Source organism: Aedes albopictus, chromosome 3 (genome assembly GCF_035046485.1).
Source record: "Aedes albopictus strain Foshan chromosome 3, AalbF5, whole genome shotgun sequence".
Taxonomy (NCBI): Eukaryota; Metazoa; Arthropoda; class Insecta; order Diptera; family Culicidae; genus Aedes; species Aedes albopictus.
Window position 1 is genome coordinate 278,170,088 of NC_085138.1, and position 18,705 is coordinate 278,188,792.

Sequence of the window (18,705 nt, forward strand, 5' to 3'; positions counted from 1 at the left end):
CACTCTTTCTTTCAAAAATCTCAATGTAACAGGAACATTATAGACAAACAGACGTAGAACTATCCACAATGTTCATCGTTTAGATTTCTACGAGTTATTCAAAATATTCTATAGTTGAGTGTAGAATTAACTGAGTGTTAAAATATACATTGATAAAAAAAATCACGCAGCGTTGTAGCTCCTGTTTGTCCTAGTGAGCGCTTGGACAAACACAATGTGATTATCACTGTTTTTTATTATTTTATTTTTATTAGCACTGATCATGCAAAAATGCAAATTGTTCAAAGTTTTACGTCTGTTTGTCTATGAAAAATAATGAAAAATGACAGACTAGCACGGATAAAATCCAAACATTACTGAAACAATCAATAGAAACATAAAAGTATGATAAAAATCGGGTCATTGCAGCAATTATATACCGAGTAAAATTATTGTTACAATTCTAAAACACTAATGACCAAAATAAACCACTATCACTAACTATACATATATGACGATCGTCTCTTGAACGTTTCCTACCTGCATGGATGGTTGGCAACAAATGACCTGCTGTAGTCCAACAGGCTGTTTAAGCCCAAGTTGTCTCCTCTCAATCCGCCAAATAAGAAGAATATATCCTTATCTTCTCCTTTTACCTGAATTTTCACAGGTGTTTTTTCTAGACGAGATATTTCCTGGATCAAAGTGTTTAGGATCGCGTCGTTGGAGAAAGTTTTCTCAATGGCAGAATATACGAACTGAACCAGGAACATGTTTTCAATCTTGCCATGGATGTGACGTGGCAAACTCGGAAAATTCAAGTAGAACCCAGTCAGAGCTTGCTTGCCAGCTTTCGAACCCAGCGGGTTGTTGATTTCAAAAGAATCAGCAAAAATGAAGTAAGGGATGCAAATTTGACCAGGTCTTTTTTCAGTTTTTTGCCTCCAGAATTTTCCTTTCACGAAGTTATCGTTAAGGTTTCCATTAGAAGTAGTCATTTTCTGATAGTTTTCCAGCAATGCCTCAATATTAGCTTCGATCTTGAAAAAACTGGTAAAAAAATTCTCTAATCCGATGTACACATTGCATTTTGATTTTTCTAACAATTCTACGCTATCGTTACCAATTTCCACAGGGATCAGCTCACTGTTAACTTCGTCGAGTACAGGCATGTGGAAATGACATTCTTCCTTCAATAACTTAACCAATTTGTGATCTGTGTTAACTGCATCAAACGCCTGTGTTATTTTCATTAATTCGTTCAATAATGGAACTTGTTCTGCTTCTGAAACGACTGGTTTGATGACTTCACAAGCGACGGACATCAAAGGTTCCAAAACCATATTTTTGAAGGAAGCGATAACTTCGAACACCATTGCTCGATTATAGTTGGGCAAGCTGTGCAGAAATATGGCAAATGCTGTTCCAGTTTTTTGAATTGTTGTTAGTAGATCATCATCAAGCTGCCTTCTTATATCATGCCAAAAACCATCGTGTTGAACATCTTCGTCTCTTGTAGCACCTTCAAAATTCTGTTCTGCTTCGGGCTGCATCGAATTTGATACATTGCGGTGGTCAGTAGTATCGTCAAGACTAAAAAATAAATAAAAATTAAAAAAAAAGTACAATTGAATACCATCGTACACGAATTAGTTGGATCCTATGAATTTTGCACATACCTAATATCTACTGGTTCTGCATGCAATCTCTGAGAACTCCAGTGCTCTGGTACATTTTGAGGGTGTTCCTTTTTAAGATGCCGTACAAAAGATCTGCTGTTTGTATATTCTCTTCCACAGTTTTCTTGGGCGCATTTAAAATGGCTGTGCTGATTCAGATGGTGAGATCTTATACTTGACAAATGTTTCATCAACACATTCGCCCCCGGGTATCTTCGACGGCACAGGAAACATACGAGCCCAGTACTACTCATTGAAAACTACAACAAATTAAAATACAGATTAGAGCAGACCGAAGATATTTAGTTGGGATTCAATTAAATGGTAGGATGCGAAATTAAAACTTTCCAGGCAATGAGTGAAAAGTTAGTGCAGTTAAAATTCATGGTAATAAACACAACAAAAAAACCGGAAATAGATAAGAACATACACATTCTTTATTTAAAAAAAAAAACAAATGTAAATTTTCTAAGATTAACTTACGTGTTACTTAAATGCACGTCAAAAGATAAGTGTAAAAAATATTCGAATAAATATTATATAACATACTTACCCTGATATATAACCAGATAACTTTTCTGATGTCAAATCACTTATGATATATGTAGCTTACCACATACGCCAATGGATACAATAATCTTCAATAATAATTAAGGAGCCACCACGTTAAAATGATCAATCACTAGATTATCAGGAAAAAATGAGCACTTCCCAAAGAACGCAAAAAGTACGTTATCTATTAAAAAATACCATACAAATATCAATCGTAAGGCGCAAAGCATACGCGTAATCATTTGCGCTCAAATTTCGTACAAACGTCAAAAAAATGTCGTATAATGATCGCAAGTTTTGATATTCCTTTCGGGACGGACCACATAAAGCCGAATATCTTGAACATAAGATCTTCCAGAACAAAATTATGTTTATTTCTTCTATTCTACCCACCTATGAAATTATGGGGTCAGATTGGGACCAGCACAATTGTGTTGGTCTGTTCCCAAGACGGTCGATGTTCTAAAAAACCTGAATTAATACAAAATCTAGAAATTCATTCCTTCAACTTTGTTGAAAAAGCCAAATAACGTCATTTTTAATGAAAGTCGTAGTGCGGGGTGACTTGCAACACTCAATGTAAATACAGTTTCCAACAAGCTATTATTAGTTTTTAATATCAGGCGTATTCTGTAAGTATTCTAGTTACTATTCTGATGGAATCTACGTTTAACCCTTCAGGAGCACTTCCACAGTTATTAACTGAGAGCTTCCTCTGCCAATGACCATTTTGCATGCGTATATCGTGTGGCAGGCACGAAGATACTCTATGCCCAAGGAAGTCAAGGAAAGGGGGGGTTACATAAAACAAATTAAATATTTGCATCGGCCTAAATTCAAATGCAAATTTATACAGCATATTGGATAAGGAAACGACATCTTCTTCTTTCTGGCTCAAACGTTCCCACTGGAACTTTGACTGCCACTTCAACTTAGTGTTCTTTTTGAGCACTTTCACAGTTATTAATTGAAGAACTTTCTTTGCCTACCATCGCATGAAACTATATATTGTGAGCAAGCACAATGATACAGTATGCCCAGGAAGTCGAAAATGTTTCCCACCCGAAAACACCCTAGACCGGATCGATTTGATTTTTTGATTTTTCAACGAAATCATTTGAATACAAGCATAAATAGTGATGACTGCTAAGATCATATACCAAGTGATTCACGGGTGCGAAAAATACCGATTTTTATGGGTTTTTGATAAAAATAATAAAAAGATAGCGAGTGTTGCAAGTCAGCCCGTTTGACGGTAAGTTATTGTCAGACCATATTGTAGCTATGATTTGATGCTAAGGTAACCCTAATTGGGTGACAGGGTGTTCACATTTGCATATTTGTTAAAATATTTGATTTATTGCTTTCCAGCGTAGTGCTTCCACATGGAAGTGGTGTCTAGGAATGTCTCCCGGTTGAAGTTCACCGGTGAGAATGCGTTTGAGCTAGAAAAATAAGGAAAACAACAGGAAAGGGGTCCACTATTGGTTAAAATACCCTAATACTGTGAACTTTTGTATGTCCACGCAGTCATCCTTAATTATTGTTTAGTAAAAAACCTCTTCTATTTTATGTTTTATAGCGATTCACTTTTTTGTTGCTCATTCTTCAAAATTTGTCGAATTATTGTAATTTTGTAACTTACCTCTACTTCCAGAATGAAACTCTCCTGTGTTTCTCTCACGGACGGCTTCCAACTACCCTTAATCCGGTAATTTGTCTGGACAATTAATGGCAGCAACAAGCAAAGTAGATAGTCCTTTTTGTTTCCATCCGATGTGTGACTGTATGCATCGTAAAGTGGTTGGAATGCTTTGTCCTTTGTCACCGCAGAAGAGATTAACTTATCCAGCTTATTGTGCAATAATGGGAATCGACTGTAGAAGGAACTCGTTGCTCCTGGGTACAGCCTTTCGAAGTCCAGCTCGATCTATAAATAAAGTGAAAATATAAATACAATGCTCATCCAATATAAACCAGAAAAATTACAAGAAATCCCGCTTTTGGGTCCGCCAAGATCGGATAAAGCTGGAATAATTCTGACAGGTCTTTCGCTTTCTTGATATCCTCCTGACGTAGCTCGAAACACGCTTCCCAGTTTGTTCGTACCATTTCTATTGGCGATCGTCCATATACTAGCCAGTCTCGGGCACTCAATTGCTCTTCGCCTAAAAAGCATTATGAAAGTCAATGTTCATTTAGTTATAACAATTGTACATATCGTAATACGGGAGTGTCCATAAATAACGTCACGCTTTTAAAGGGTTAAAGGGTTCAACAAAATGTGACGAACCTTACATAAGTTTTAGAGGTTCCTTCCAAAATTGTAACATAGGGGGAGGGATGGTTTAAATTGCTTATTATTGTGTGACGTAATTTAAATGCGCTCCCTAAGAACTTAGCCATCCTAAAACAAATTAACAATTCGGCCTACCTTGCCCGAAAAAACTGTATTATATTTAGCGTTTTATCTGCTTTATAAGCCAATCCTAATAATTAGGATATTTAATATCACCAGTAATGAAAAAAATGCTCAGGAACTTTTTTAATCTCAACTAGAAACACTGCAATAAATCCGCCAGCAAACTCGTTAGAGGACACTCGGTAATCTTTAAAAAGTTCTGTATTAATTTCCATTACTACTTTGATTATTACGTCTCAGATTATTACGGCCGCCACCAAAAGTTTTTTCCGCGTTTGTTTTGATTCGCTATTCATAAACAAGCAGAACATGACGTTATTAGAGCTTGCTGACGTTTATTCACTTCTCTCTTTCAAGCTCGCTTTCAAGCTTGCAGGCGGGATAGGATTTGTTTTCATCGGGAAACTTTTCCTGATGACAACAAATCCTATTCCGCCTGCATGTTTGAAAGAGAAAGGTGAATAAACGTCAGCAAGCTCTATTGGTAGCATAAAACATCGGCCACCAAGTCGGCCACCGCTATGTTGGCCGGGTTGCCAATCATGAAGAATACATTTTTTATCGATTCTATCTCACGGAACGTTTCCAAAAGGACCTATCTGTCAACATTATTTTTTGCGTTTAGGGAAGATTCATTTATTACGTCCATCGTTTTTCGGGATTTCTAGACCCCCCTCCCCTCTCTGTCACGCTATTTTCCTCGAGATTTTCCTATACCTAATACACGTACTGTCACACTTTCTTAGACGAATCGAGTTGCGACACTTCTCCATAAATTACGTCACGCAAAAATCGATCATTTTCAACCCCCCCTCCCCCCTATGTCACACTTTTTGTATGGGACCTCTGAAATTTTTGTATGAGTCGTCACACTTTGCTGAACCCCCCCTCCCCCCTCAAAGCGTGACGTAATTTATGGACGTTCCCTAAGTAGGTTAAAAATCATTTTTCGCACCGGTAGTCACTTCTATTTCCAATCGAAAACATAATATTAACTGAAGAGGAAATCGATGAAGAAAAATTGATCATTGCAGAATCGTCTGTATGACACTAAGCGCGAGACTTGTCTACAACTCTTACTTACCATGGATGACCGTTGATGTAGGCACAGTATCGGTCTTCTTTTCTTTCGGTTTTTTCAAGCCCAATGATTGGAGCACAGTTCCCTTCCTTTTAACCAACTTTCCGCTAGGTCCGATCCTGCCGCCCTCAGGTGTCGTGTAGCCAGGTTTGTAGTAAATTTCCTAAAATTCATACAGCAAGCGAAAAACCATAAGTGAGTCGAATATGAGATTATGCGGAGTATTCAATCACAGACAAAAAGACGCAACAACATACTAACTATATAATTGTGTCATGTATGGAAAAAGAAATTCCAACAAAGATGGCATGCGATAAATATTAGGTAAAAAGTTTGCTCCATTTCAAATGGTATAAATTAAATGTGGGCTTCAGCCCACGTATACAATTAAATACTTGTAAAGTGTTGCATCTATTTGCCTGTGAAGAGATTTTAACTAACCGGGCTCTCGGTTACGAAAGTTGCAGCAATTTTTTTACTCATCAGATCGTAAAATTTTCCATTGATCTCCAGTCCCTCCACCGCTGCGTCCATTACAATCATCTTCGCCAACTCGTTACGCAAAGTGTTGGTCAGCGTTGCATTGTCTTCGTAATACTTCATAATGGCTTTCCCATCAGACCGGCTGTTCAAATATCCCAAAAAGTCCTTGAACTGCAGAAAAAAAAACAAGTTTTTATTGATTAAGCAAGCAAAATTAGAGACATGTATACCTTTTTGGAATTTGCAGTCAACATCTCCACGGCTGATGAACCTTCTTCCGCTTCGGCAGACTCATTAAAAAGCGTTTTCTTAAAACGAAAAAGATAATTAATAGCGTACTACCTGTGATGGAACATTCAACGGCTGGACCGGTTAATTAAGGTAAGATTTTGTGTTGTTTTTAATATTTAAGGGCGGACGGGACGGTCGAGGAAATATCCGCCATTGCTCTGTTTCTTCTAAGATGGTAATTTCAGATTCTACTTCATATAATGGAACAAAAATCTATCATTGTGTATGCTCACTTGCAGTGCATATGCTGATTGTTTTTCAGCCTCATCTGTGCGATAGAAATCGAGATTACCATCTTCAAAATCGCGAGGCAAATTGTTGGAAAGAGAGGGAAGATAGGAAAAATAACACAGCGTCCCGATTCACCTTAATTACATTATAATTGCGGGCGTCATAATCAAAGTTTCTCCGCAATATCTAGGATGTTCAACATGCTACAAATTTATGCTACGTTCACACTGCGCTCTATATCAAGTAATATAGAGCGATTCTTGATATAGAGGCTATATCAAGTTCTATATTACTTGATATACCATACAAATCGACCGTCATCCTACACTGAGGATAATTTCCGTATACCTTTTATATGTGAAACTACATAATTTTTTGCAATTAGACTTAAAAGTTATGTGTGGGACCATTTGTATTATTCGATACGACACAAATGAAATCTATGGTCAAACTCAAATCAAACTTATTGTTCAGGATTAATAAAATGTATGTGTGAGGTTTATAAAAGTTATAGTTCGTATTTCAATAATTATTATAAGATAAAATCAAATGAAAAATATATTTATTGCTATCATTCATCTGTTTTTGATATAAAATTCTTCATTCGCAAATAAAACTCATAGATTCGTACAAGATTAATATTTATTGGGCTTTGAATTGGGTTCTTTAAGGGTGTCCAGATTATTTCATAATCAGATTCTCCGCCTAAAAATTAGTCGAAATCCAAAATTTCATATTTTTTGGAGTCCGGGAACTATTTTTGAAATGCGTTTAAAGTTTGTATGGGGAAAATTTTTTGTTCGGGTTGAACTGTCATTTCATCGATTGAACTGTCATTCTATCCACGAAAATTAAAATTGTTTTGTTAATTTGACCATCAAAACAAAAGTATTGGAATCCAATAAAATCACGTTATACTCATAAAAATTAAATCTTTCGATTAGGCTACAGAAAATAGCAATATTTTATTCGATTAGGCTACAGAAAATAGCAATATTTTATTCACTAAACAACCCAAATATACGGAACGGAACGTGATAATCCTATAGCGTATTTATATCACACGGAAAAATATTAAAACCCAAATAATAAGTTTTAAAAACTCAAATTTGGCTAAACTGCTTTTAGTTTTAACTCAAAGTTGGGTTGTTTTCTCCCTCGCCCCACCGCAATGTTGTCAAAAACAAAGAGAGAAGCACCGACGCATCCGCTGCTCTTCCGTGGAAGAAGCCAAATTTGGGTTTTCTTGAGTTAACCCAAATTTGCGTCATTTGAGGCCTCCGTTGGGTGAAAATAACTTACCAGTGGGTTAATTTTTTTGCCGCTCTCAAACGAGAACTACTCACTCACCACTTTCGCTGTTTGACGCAAATTTGAGTTATTCCACGGAAGACCGGGATTGCGTCAAAACAACTTAAATTTGGGTTGATTTGTAGTTCCGTGCAAGTTCGTTTCGTACACGGAGAGACGAAACTACCCAAAAGTGAGTTTTTTCCACTCAACTTCGGGGTTGCGTGCGTCAAGCCAATTTTGAGTTGATGGAATCGATGTTTTTGTTGGGTTGTTCCCGCTTGCTTCCATAGTGGTTTCTGCTTTTAGTGGTGTTGCGTGTACGTACACGCTGCATTACACGAACACTACCTGAGTTACTGGTTGAAAATAGTAAACAAAGATCAGCTGTTCCCGGCAAAATCAAATGGGCATATTTTCAACCAGTAGATTTGCATTAGTGTTTGTGACACCGCGCTGCGAAACCACTATGTGAAAAAATACCTAATTTTAAGTTTTTTTTTACCCAACCGAAATTTTGACTAGGTTGTATTCACTCAAATTTGAGTACTGTGCTAGAAACTCAGTGTTGGCTTGACGCACGGAACTGCAAAAGTTGGGGTGTTTCTCTCTTCACTCTCTGACAACAATAGAAAGAGCGCATGAAAAGGGAGATGAAAAAGAACTCAAAATTGAGTTTAACCCTCTAATATTGTGGAGCCTCGTAGCCGTGCGGTTAGGGTCACCAAGCTTCTAATCGCACCATGCTATGGGGTGAGGGTTCGATTCCCGCTTCGGGCGATGAAACTTTTCGTGAGAATAGTTTCTTCTCCGTATCCACTGGTGCATGCTCCGTGTGTCCCTTGTCTAGTGTTTAAGTTTCATTCAGTCTGTGCAGCCTCTGGCTGAAGACGGTGTCCGCGTCTTTTTTTTTTTCTTTTTAATACCCAATCCCGCCTTTAGACGGGGTATAGTTTGAGCATTTTTTGTAATTTTTGTATCGTGGACAATCAAATTTTTTATATTTTTGGCTAATATTTAGAACTATTCTGTATATCTCAAAATGGTTTTTGGTGTCTTTTGAAGCTTATCACCGTTTATTAAAAATCATTGAAAAATTGATGTTTTAGTCACCTTTCAGAAGTCATTGTATATTTTGTATTAAATCCAGGCCCCTGACACGGCCTATATCAATGCATTGGAATCATGGTAGACAGGATGTCCTGGGCGCTAATAAATAGCGCCCACTGTCAAATGCGAAAAAATCAACAATTTTTTGTTTAACGTTTATTTTGGTTTGTTGATCAGTTTTTGGAATCATTTTTTCCACCGCTTATGATCACAAAACACTTCAAACTCACTTTAATATTAATGTACGGTAAGAGGAGCATGCGATTAGTTGAATAAAGCAACCCAACAAACACGCATTGTGAATGTGATTTCGTGTGTGGCTCACAACATCAAACAAAAGCTGCGTTTGTTGATTACACGCTCGTTTCAATTTGCACGAATATAAGTATAAGGCAGTTAGATGTTGGCTACGATAAATTTCATTCATGCCAGGGGCCTGATTAAATCGCTTCAATTTACATATTTTAAATTTTTCCCAAACCATACTATCATAGTAAAATAGTTTAAGGGAATTGAATACACTCTAAAATTTGTTTTCTCAAAATTACACGAAAAACAAAATTTCCTATGAAAAAAAAAATCAAATAAAAATAATTCAACAATAACCATAAAATCTCAAAATATTTTCGTCTCAAAAAATCCGTCTTCCAAACAGGCTTTCAGGAAAAATATAAAAGTGTGGGGATGTTCAAAAATAAAAATTAGAAAAATCAAAAACCGAAATTCACAAAATCGAGAATTGAAAAGAATCATCTCCAAAACATGTTTAAATCGATTTTAGATGACGAAAAATGTAGATCAAAATCAAAAATTCTAGATTGAGTTTAAATAAGGGCGAAAGTAACATGAGAGAGTAGACCGGCCCACATTTGTATGGCGAGAAACAAAAGTTGGAAAAATTCACGGGGCACCCTCTAGAATCGTGCATTTGGATGAGAAGAACAATCTGTGAAAGATTCAGCTCAATCGGTTTAAAACTGAGCTGGCGCAAATGAGTTGAAGGTTTGTATGGGATTTTCAGTCCAAATATATGGGAAATTGGATGACCTGCAGTCTCTCACTCAGCACGCCGGTTCAGCTAGTTCGATTTGGCTCAGAATTGAAAGAATGACAGTTGATACTCTAACGAACAACTTTGTGAAAGACCATACAGTGATAAAACTTAATTTAGTTGCGGTTTCAGCTAACGAAAGCAGGATGAGGACATTTTCCCCCGTTTACTCTCGGTTGTTACATGCAGCACGTGTTTGTCGGTCGAAGTTTGCGCGCTACATCATAGGCAGCTATGTAATTCTTCATTGTTTCGATACCCGCCCACGTGCGTGAGCAATTGAAATGAAGGACAACATAGCCGCCTATGATGTAGAGCGCAAGCTTCGACCGACAAACACGTGCTGCATGTAACAACCGAGAGTAAACGGGGGAAAATGTCCTCATCCTGCTTTCGTTAGCTGAAACCGCAACTAAATTAAGTTTTATCACTGTATGGTCTTCTACAAAGTTGTTCGTTAGGGTATCAACTGTCATTCTTTCAATTCTGAGCCAAATCGAACCAGCTGAACCGGCGTGCTGAGTGAGAGACTGCAGGTCATCCAATTTCCCATATATTTGGACTGAAAATCCCATACAAACCTTCAACTCATTTGCGCCAGCTCAGTTTTAAACCGATTGAGCTGAATCTTTCACAGATAGTTCTTCTCATCCAAATGCACGATTCTAGAGGGTGCCCCGTAGAATTTTTCGACATTTTTGTATTTGGGCCGGTCTAATGAGAGAGTTCTCTTCATCGACTCTCTCTTCTTCAAATTAAAGTGACAAGATGCAAGTTTCATTAAACTTTTTACGCTTAAACGAAAGATTGCGATACGATCTAGCGTCTAAGTGTAAAAAAGTTCGATTGAATTTGCATCTTGTCACTTTAATTTGCAGAAGAGAGAGTCGATGAAGAGAACTCTCTCATGTTACTTTCGCCCTTATTTAAACTCAATCTAGAATTTGGGTATTAGAGGGTTAAAAGTACCTAATTTTGAGTTTTTTAGTTTCTCCGTGTAATATAAACCCGAAAAGTTGTGGTTGGCAACCCGGCCAACATAGCGCTGGGCGATATTTTATGTTGCGAAACGTCAAGTCGCACGCAACCAAAACAAAAACCGTAGAAAAAGGGAAAAAAAATTGGCGAACTGGCCGGAAAATTTTGTGCGCGGAGTAGTAAATAGTGAGAACAAAAATGTTCTTCTGGAGTTTCTTCGGCAGTTTGCTTGGGAAACTTTCCAGGCAATTACAGACCAAGTTCCAGGCACAATAGGAGGAAATTATCGAGGAAAACGCGTGTTGAAAGCAACAGCAGCTGCAGAATTTACCCCGGGAATGCATTAGTTCATTGCGAATCCCTCCAAATGTTTATTTGGAATTCCCTCCTGTAGTAGGTACCATGAGAATTTTCTTTCGGATTTCCTCAGGAATACTTGCAAGAGCTCCATAGGAATTCTTCTAGATGGTTCCCGCAACATCCTCGAGCATTTGTGTGAATCACTGAACTTTGTTCGACAATGTTTCTTGCCAGACTGCATAATCAGAAAATCATAAGCATTTTCACAGGATATCCCCCAGGATTTCCTTGGCAATTCTTTCAAAGATAGCTGCACAATTTCACCTGTTATTCCTCCTGGATTTCCCTGGGAATAATTCCAGGAAATACTCAAAAATTAATTTAGCGTTTTTAAGGAATTATTCGACCGTTTTCCCGCAAATTACTACAGAATTTTTGTGAGAATCCCCTTAGGATCTTCCCTGAGAATCCCTCAGAAGTTCCCCGGGAATGCGTTTATAAGTTCCATGGAAATTCCTCCAGAATATACCCGGGCATTCTTCCCCAGTCCCCAGAAATTCATCCAGGATTTCTCAAGAAATTCCAAATTCTTGCAGGATTTCTTTCGGAATTCCTCCAGACTATCCTCTGTAATTACCCCAAAAGTTCTATGGGAATATTTCTGCGAGTTCCACGGTAATGCCTCCAGAAGTTCACCGGGAATCCCTCCAGACCCAGAAATTTTATCTTTTTATCTTTTTTCAAATCTTCAGAAAGTTCTCCAGCAGTGCTACGAAAATTCCTTCAATTTCAAAATATCTCCTGGATTTCCCAAAGAAGTCCTTTAGCAGAAATTCTCCGCAAATTCATCAAGCATTTTAAATCCAGGAGTTCCCTGAGAGTTGTTCCAGAATACCCAAGGGAATTTCCCAAAAGTTCCTTATGAATTACTCCAGGAGATCCCTGGGAATTTCTCCACGAGTTTATCAGAAATTCCTACAAAAGTTGCTCCTAGAATTCCTTCAGGAGTCAAAAATTCCTTTAGAAGCCCTTCAGGAATACTTCAAAGATTTCCTAAAAAATCCCTCCAAGGCTTCCTCGGAGAATGGTTCAGGAGTTCTTCGGGGATACCTCCAGGAGATGCTAAAGCACCATCTAAGAGTTCTTCGAGAATTCCTCCAGGAGCTCTTCGGAAATTCTTCCTGGATTTCTTCGCGAATTCCTCCAAGAGTTCATCGGGAATTCCACCAGGGTTTTCTCGGAAATCCCTCCAGGAGTTCTTCGAAACTATCTCCTAGTTACTAGGGGATTCCCACAGGAGTTTTTCGAACATTCTTTCAAGAGTTCCTCTGACAGTTACCCGGGAATTCCTCCAGGAGTTCTTCAGAAGTTCCTTGAAAGTTACTTCAGGATCCTCGGAAAGAGTTCCATGGGAATTTTTATAGTTCCTCTGGAATGTCTCCAGGAATTCCTTTAGGAATTTCACGAGAATTCATCTAAAGACTCCACAGGAGATCTTTGAAAATTTCTCAAAAAGTTTCCTCGGAAATTATTTTAGAATTTCTTCAGAAAACCTTCTAAAATTTCTTCAGGAATTCTTCCAGAATTTCCTCGGAAATTCTTCTTGAAGTTCTTCGGAATGTTCGTGGGTGACAGAGCCGTTTCAGCCTTGCATGTTAGGGAGCCAAGCATTATTTTTTTACAAGGTTCAGATTTCGTCTCTTTACTTCAATTCTCTTTAGTTTCGGTAATGAGGAAAATCCTTGCTTCGATTACAATAAATTTTCGGAATCAGTTTGTATTGTTTTTTGTTTTCCGGATGTGCCATTAAAGTTGACTAATTAAGGACAACTCAAGAAAACCTTGAGAAAAGAATGGAACAGCCAGAACGGTACAGCGAGAGCAGCCACAAAATAATGATGGACCGTCAGGAAGGCATCTTGCTCCACCGTGCACTATGTAGGGGAAAGCAAAACAAAAGGTATCGACGTGGGAAATCTTAAGAACCCAGACGATGAGCCTACCGCCCATTCCACCTAGCACCCTGGTACGGGTCCGCTGGCGTTGCGGAGGCCGTGTAGATGTGCCGTCTGTGACCGGGCCGGATGCCCCGACGCAATAAATCAAGCGGAGGCGACACTCAAAGAAATGGCTGTATTGTTTCGAAGAGCTGGATCACCCTCAGAGCCGGAGATTGACAATCCCAGCCCCATAAAAGACTGGAAGTCTAGGTAAGTCCTTCTTCATCTTCTTTTCCTATTTCCCTATTCCTCTCCTCCTCTTCTTGGCGTAACGTCCTCACTGGGACAAAGCCTGCTTCTCAGCTTAGTGTTCTATGAGCACTTCCACAGTTATTAACTGAGAGCTTCCTCTGCCAATGACCATTTTGCATGTGTATATCGTGTGGCAGGCACGAAGATACTCTATGCCCAAGGAAGTCAAGGAAATTTCCTTTACGAAAAGATCCTGGACCGACCGGGAATCGAACCCGTCACCCTCAGCATGGTCATGCTGAATACCCGTGCGTTTACCGCCTCGGCTATATGGGCCCTCTTAGGATGTTTAAAAATTACTAGTGAACCAATATATTTACCACAAACGCAATTTCAAAGCTATAGCTGTGTAAAAATGTTTTTTTTTCTATTGTATTTTTACCTGCTTTCATTCTTAATTTATTTGTGGCATGTTGAAATTAAAAAATGCGATTTTAATTCATTACCTACTACTAGTCAGGTAGTCGATCAGGTTTATTAAAAAAAATCAATGGAAAAGTGGACCGGGAAAGACAAGGAAACTAACATATCATAGCATAGAAAACTAATGTATGGTAAGTGGGGGCAGGATGGGTCACCTAAGAAATGGATCCCTATAACTTTTTGAATATAAATCGCATTTCTCTGTATTCTACCACGACTCTCAGATACACTAGTCAGCTATAATATAAGAGTATTGAAAGGTCATAAAATTTGAAACCTGCTTCTTGACAAGCAATTTTCAAAACATGACCCATCTTGCCCGACCCCTTTTTTGCGGGGGCAAGATGGGTCGGCTATCGGAAAACTCGATTTTTCTCCAACAAAAAATACTATATCTTCCATTTTTTCTCTATACATCTAAGCTTCACAGACGTACAGATTACACGAAAAATGTGTTGAAACATATCGGTAGATTATTCTCAGAATTAGAAGATTTTTGTTCAGGTAGCCATAAACAAACTTTGAAAACCTCTATTTTTTGTAGAAAATTTTCAAAAATAGTTTCACAAATTCTCAGTGCTCTAATTGCTTCGATAATGTAGGTCATAGAATAGCCCTTCAATGAAGAATAAAACATTTTGAAAAACTATGCAAACATACCGAAAAATTAGGGTGACCCATCTTGCCCCGTCTACACAATACACGTAGTAATATGGAATGTATATCGAAAAAATATTTTATTTTTTTTTCTGCGCAAGGAACGTAAAAAATTTTCCAAACAATATATCACTTTTTTGTGTATCCACTTGGTTCATCTGGGAAAATTATTGAAAGATTCAAAACATATATAGTACGGTTAAAAACGGTACTGACCCATCTTGCCCCCTGACCCATCTTGCCCCCACATACCATACTAAAGAGTAGGGAAGGAGTTTAATAAATCCGATTTGTATTTAGACAGTTTTGAGGATTGATTCTTGGGTGACCCAGCCGCTTTAGGGTAGGGGGGTTACCTATAGCCTATATAGTTACCTATACCGTATACGAAAGGCTGAATATCATAAGGCTGAAATCACAAAAGGCTACACACATGAGGCTGAATATCAATAGGCTGAAAGTATCAAAAGGCTTCAACAATGATCAATGATTCAGCAATGCGATCACTCTTAAATTGCACACAATCATGACAGTACTGCCCCACTCGCATAACAGTCCCATTTGCAAAAAGTAGGAATTGAGAAAACGGCATTTGAAGTTTGAAAACTTGTTTTCATATAAAACTTTGAAAAATCGCCAAAATTTGAAAAATATTTCGATCATCTCGAAACTTTCACAGATTGCTTTGTACATGAATATATAACTGTAAAAATTATTACAATCACTACAAAGTTGTTCAGTTTTTTGTTACGTAACAAAAAAATCCATGATGGGACTGTTATGCGGGTACTTTTGATATGGGACGCTCATAACTTGGTATTTTTTTCACACATTGACATAAAAATTCGTAATTTTTATTGTTGTTTTTGGAAGTACATCAAAAATGATGACTATTCATAACGTTAACTCAAAAGTGATGAAAAGTCAAATGGGACTGTTATGCGAGTGGGGGCAGAGTACTTCTCAAAAGAACACCCTTTGTTTAAACGAATACTATGGTAGCATATCTCTAAAGAATAGCCAATGTTAGAAAGAAAGATGAATTACTAGTCAGTGCTTTGAAGTTTTATTTTTAGACTTTCAGCCTTTTGTGTTCATCCTTGTGTGCTTTCAGCCTTTTGAGATTCAGCCTTTTATTAATATCCCCAACACTCATTCAATTTGATGGAAGTCCACTTTTTAAGTTGTAATTTCACATTTTATAGAGATATGTTGCGTAGTAAAATAGTGAATGAAATACGTAAGAATCATATGATACCTTTAAGGAAACGATCATTAATTTCCTTATCATTTTTCTTGGATTTCTAAGGATCTCCACACTTTCTGAACTTTATGAAGAGTAACGTGATATATGCACTTCCTAAATATTAATGCTTACCAAATTCAAAAGAAGCTTGCGGAACAGAACCCTGTCACGGGCGACACGACAGAACAATTTGACATCTGTCCCTTGCAGCTCGCTAAATTCCCTTGGGCTGGTAATGCCATGGTCGTTGATGATGATCGAGTTGTAGTTATCCAGGCCAGCCTTGAGCAGCATTACGTCCAACCCCAGTTCTCGGGCATCACGGTCCAGAACTGGGTTGTACGCGCGCTGCTCCTCTGTAATCACGACTGCGACTGCAGGCAGGATCGGGCCGCTCAGAGTAATGTATTGGACGGTTTCTGGATCCATGGTACTGTGGATAAATACGGTGTGTGTGTTCCATTAATAGAAGTAGTAGTTGCAGTAAATTTTCGAATGGTCCTTCTTACATCTAAAACCATTGCTTTTTAATCTATTCTATGAAAAGAGAAAAAAAAAGAAGGTACCAGAAATGTTGTTTGTATGGACAACCTAATAGGAGCATCTGTCCGCATATGCATATGCACGATGCACCGTCCAGGCCATATGCACCCCCTCGTTTTTCATAAAATATCGTGGTTTACGCGTAAAACTCAAGGTAAATCAAAAGAACGTTGCAAATTATGAAAGTCCTATGTATTTGGTCCATTTTCTGTAAGTTATGAGTTATTTAGATGGAAAGTACAGGAACATAATTAGTGAATTTACACTACCAATTCATATTGTTTAGTACGGATTATGACGCATTTACCTTAAGTGGTGCATATAACCCCCGAAGGTCCGAGTGGGTTCATTGTCAACATAAAACTAACTTTATTATTCTTCGAGATACATGCTAAGAACTACTCAAGAGTACTCGAATTGGACATGAGAACCCTTCCAGAGGATTCGGTAAATCTTCCGATTTATCAGGTTATAACAGTTCCCACATAGTCGTAGCGGTAAACACCCGACTATTCAACATGACCATGCCGAGGATGACGGATTCGACTCCCTGTCAGTCCAGGATCTTTTTGTAAAGAAAGATGCTCGACTTCCTTGGGCATAGAATATGTTCGTGCCTGACACACGATATACGCATGCAAAATGGTCATTAGCCGCTCACAGTTAACAACTGTGGAAGTGCTAAAAAAACGCTAACCTGAGAAGCAGGCTTTTTCCCAGTGGGGAAGTTACTTCAAAAAAGGAAAGTAAACCAAACAGCTTCAGGAATGGAATTAACCCTCTACTTCCCATGGTTGCTCTAGAGCACCATCGATTTTCGACGAACTCCGGACAAACGGAATTAGATGAATATGATGCAATAATTTTTAGAATATGGTTATAACCTCATAAGGTTAACCCAACTACTACCTACTTGTTTTAATAGTTGAACTATTGATAAACAATCAAAAACCTATTCATTTACAACCAAAATTTTTTTCAATGATTTCGAAAAATTTGCAATAACTTTTGTTCTACCACTTTTTTCGGAAACGCTGTTGTGGCATAGATACAGTCGTTCAAAGTCGTGGGAAGGAAAGGGTTAATCACATTTATAATCAACTAGCAAACGTTGTACTGCCTTACAACAACGGCCCTGTCAACCTGCTGTGCTCTGTTTGCACCGGTGTCTGCAATCATTTTTAGTGCGTTCGTTTTTATTTGTACTGTAAAATTGCAACAATTTTGTATTTACAATTTTACCAACTTTAACAGTGGCGTAGTGGTTTCGCACCCCATACAAACCTTTCCCGGTCCATAAACTCCCTGCAGGTAAATTTTGACGTCGATCGGTTCAGTAGTTTCCGATTCTACAGCGGTCAGACAGACATAAATTCATTTTTATTATGTTTCCAGTTCAAAACCGAATTAGCGACATTTTTTCTTTGACTTCCGCTGGTTTTGCCTTTCGTTAAACACAATGTCGGAAGTGGGGCGCTGTATTGTACACCTGGTGCTCTATACAGCGCCCCACTTCCGACATTGTGTTTAACGCAAGGCAAAAGCAGCGGAAGTCAAAGAAAAAATGTCGCTAATTCGGTTTTGAACTGGAAACATAATATATAGGGTATTGGGATGCTTCGTTGGCTTAGTCCCCTTGTTCGGCCTATCCCACACGTAAACCAAAAAATCAGCCAAAGTTCAAAACAATACAAACTAATGCGCAAGACTGGAGGTCGAAAAATGTATGCCTCAAACAAAAGGAACGGAATTTTAACATTTTATTTCAATTTTAGCACTTAAAATCATAAAAATGAAATAAAAAGGTCACTTTTTGTTTTTGTACACCCCATGATTCTTCTAGTTTAGGTAGTCTGCACACAAATGGCATAATTCTGGGAAATATTGAATTGACTTACCTATAACTGTACATTAAATGCGAGATTAGATGTGACGGTAAAAGACACTATTTTTAACTTGTACATTTGTTTTCAACGAATAACAACAATTTTACGGATTAAATATGGGCCGAATATTGAGGACAATTTTATTCATTATGCCCCCAATTCTTGACTCATAAGATTTGTTTGATAGCGCATTAGTATTGGTGTAATCTTGTAAATAATCTGTCAACATCACCAAACTGAAAGGGCGTGTG

The 18,705-nt window shown here is 38.0% G+C and overlaps 3 protein-coding genes across 4 annotated transcripts in view; 1 reads left to right on the forward strand and 2 right to left on the reverse strand.

Moving 5' to 3' along the window:
• The window catches only part of LOC115257403 (uncharacterized), a 344,293-nt gene that overhangs the window by 30,075 nt on the left and 295,513 nt on the right, over positions 1-18,705 (forward strand). The window lies entirely within an intron of this gene.
• LOC134292155 (uncharacterized) overlaps positions 1-18,705 on the reverse strand; it is a 43,158-nt gene that overhangs the window by 22,098 nt on the left and 2,355 nt on the right. Inside the window, exons 3-4 of one of the 2 annotated variants that reach the window (XM_062860981.1) lie at positions 1,659-1,918; positions 520-1,572 (exon numbers count right to left, since the gene is read on the reverse strand). In XM_062860981.1, the coding sequence (XP_062716965.1) occupies positions 520-1,572; positions 1,659-1,912 (1,307 nt within the window). In that variant the 5' untranslated portion in view covers positions 1,913-1,918. Of the gene's footprint in view, positions 1-519; positions 1,919-18,705 lie in introns of both variants that reach the window. The other variant, XM_062860982.1, reaches the window with a different exon arrangement.
• On the reverse strand, positions 3,042-18,646 carry LOC109408064 (uncharacterized). Its single transcript, XM_062860984.1, has 7 exons — positions 18,467-18,646; positions 16,158-16,458; positions 6,427-6,504; positions 6,155-6,367; positions 5,717-5,876; positions 4,200-4,378; positions 3,042-4,140 (listed from the first exon to the last, which is right to left on the reverse strand). Exons 1-7 carry the CDS (start codon positions 18,478-18,480, stop codon positions 3,787-3,789), a joined length of 1,299 nt encoding a protein of 432 aa, XP_062716968.1. The 5' UTR covers positions 18,481-18,646; the 3' UTR covers positions 3,042-3,786.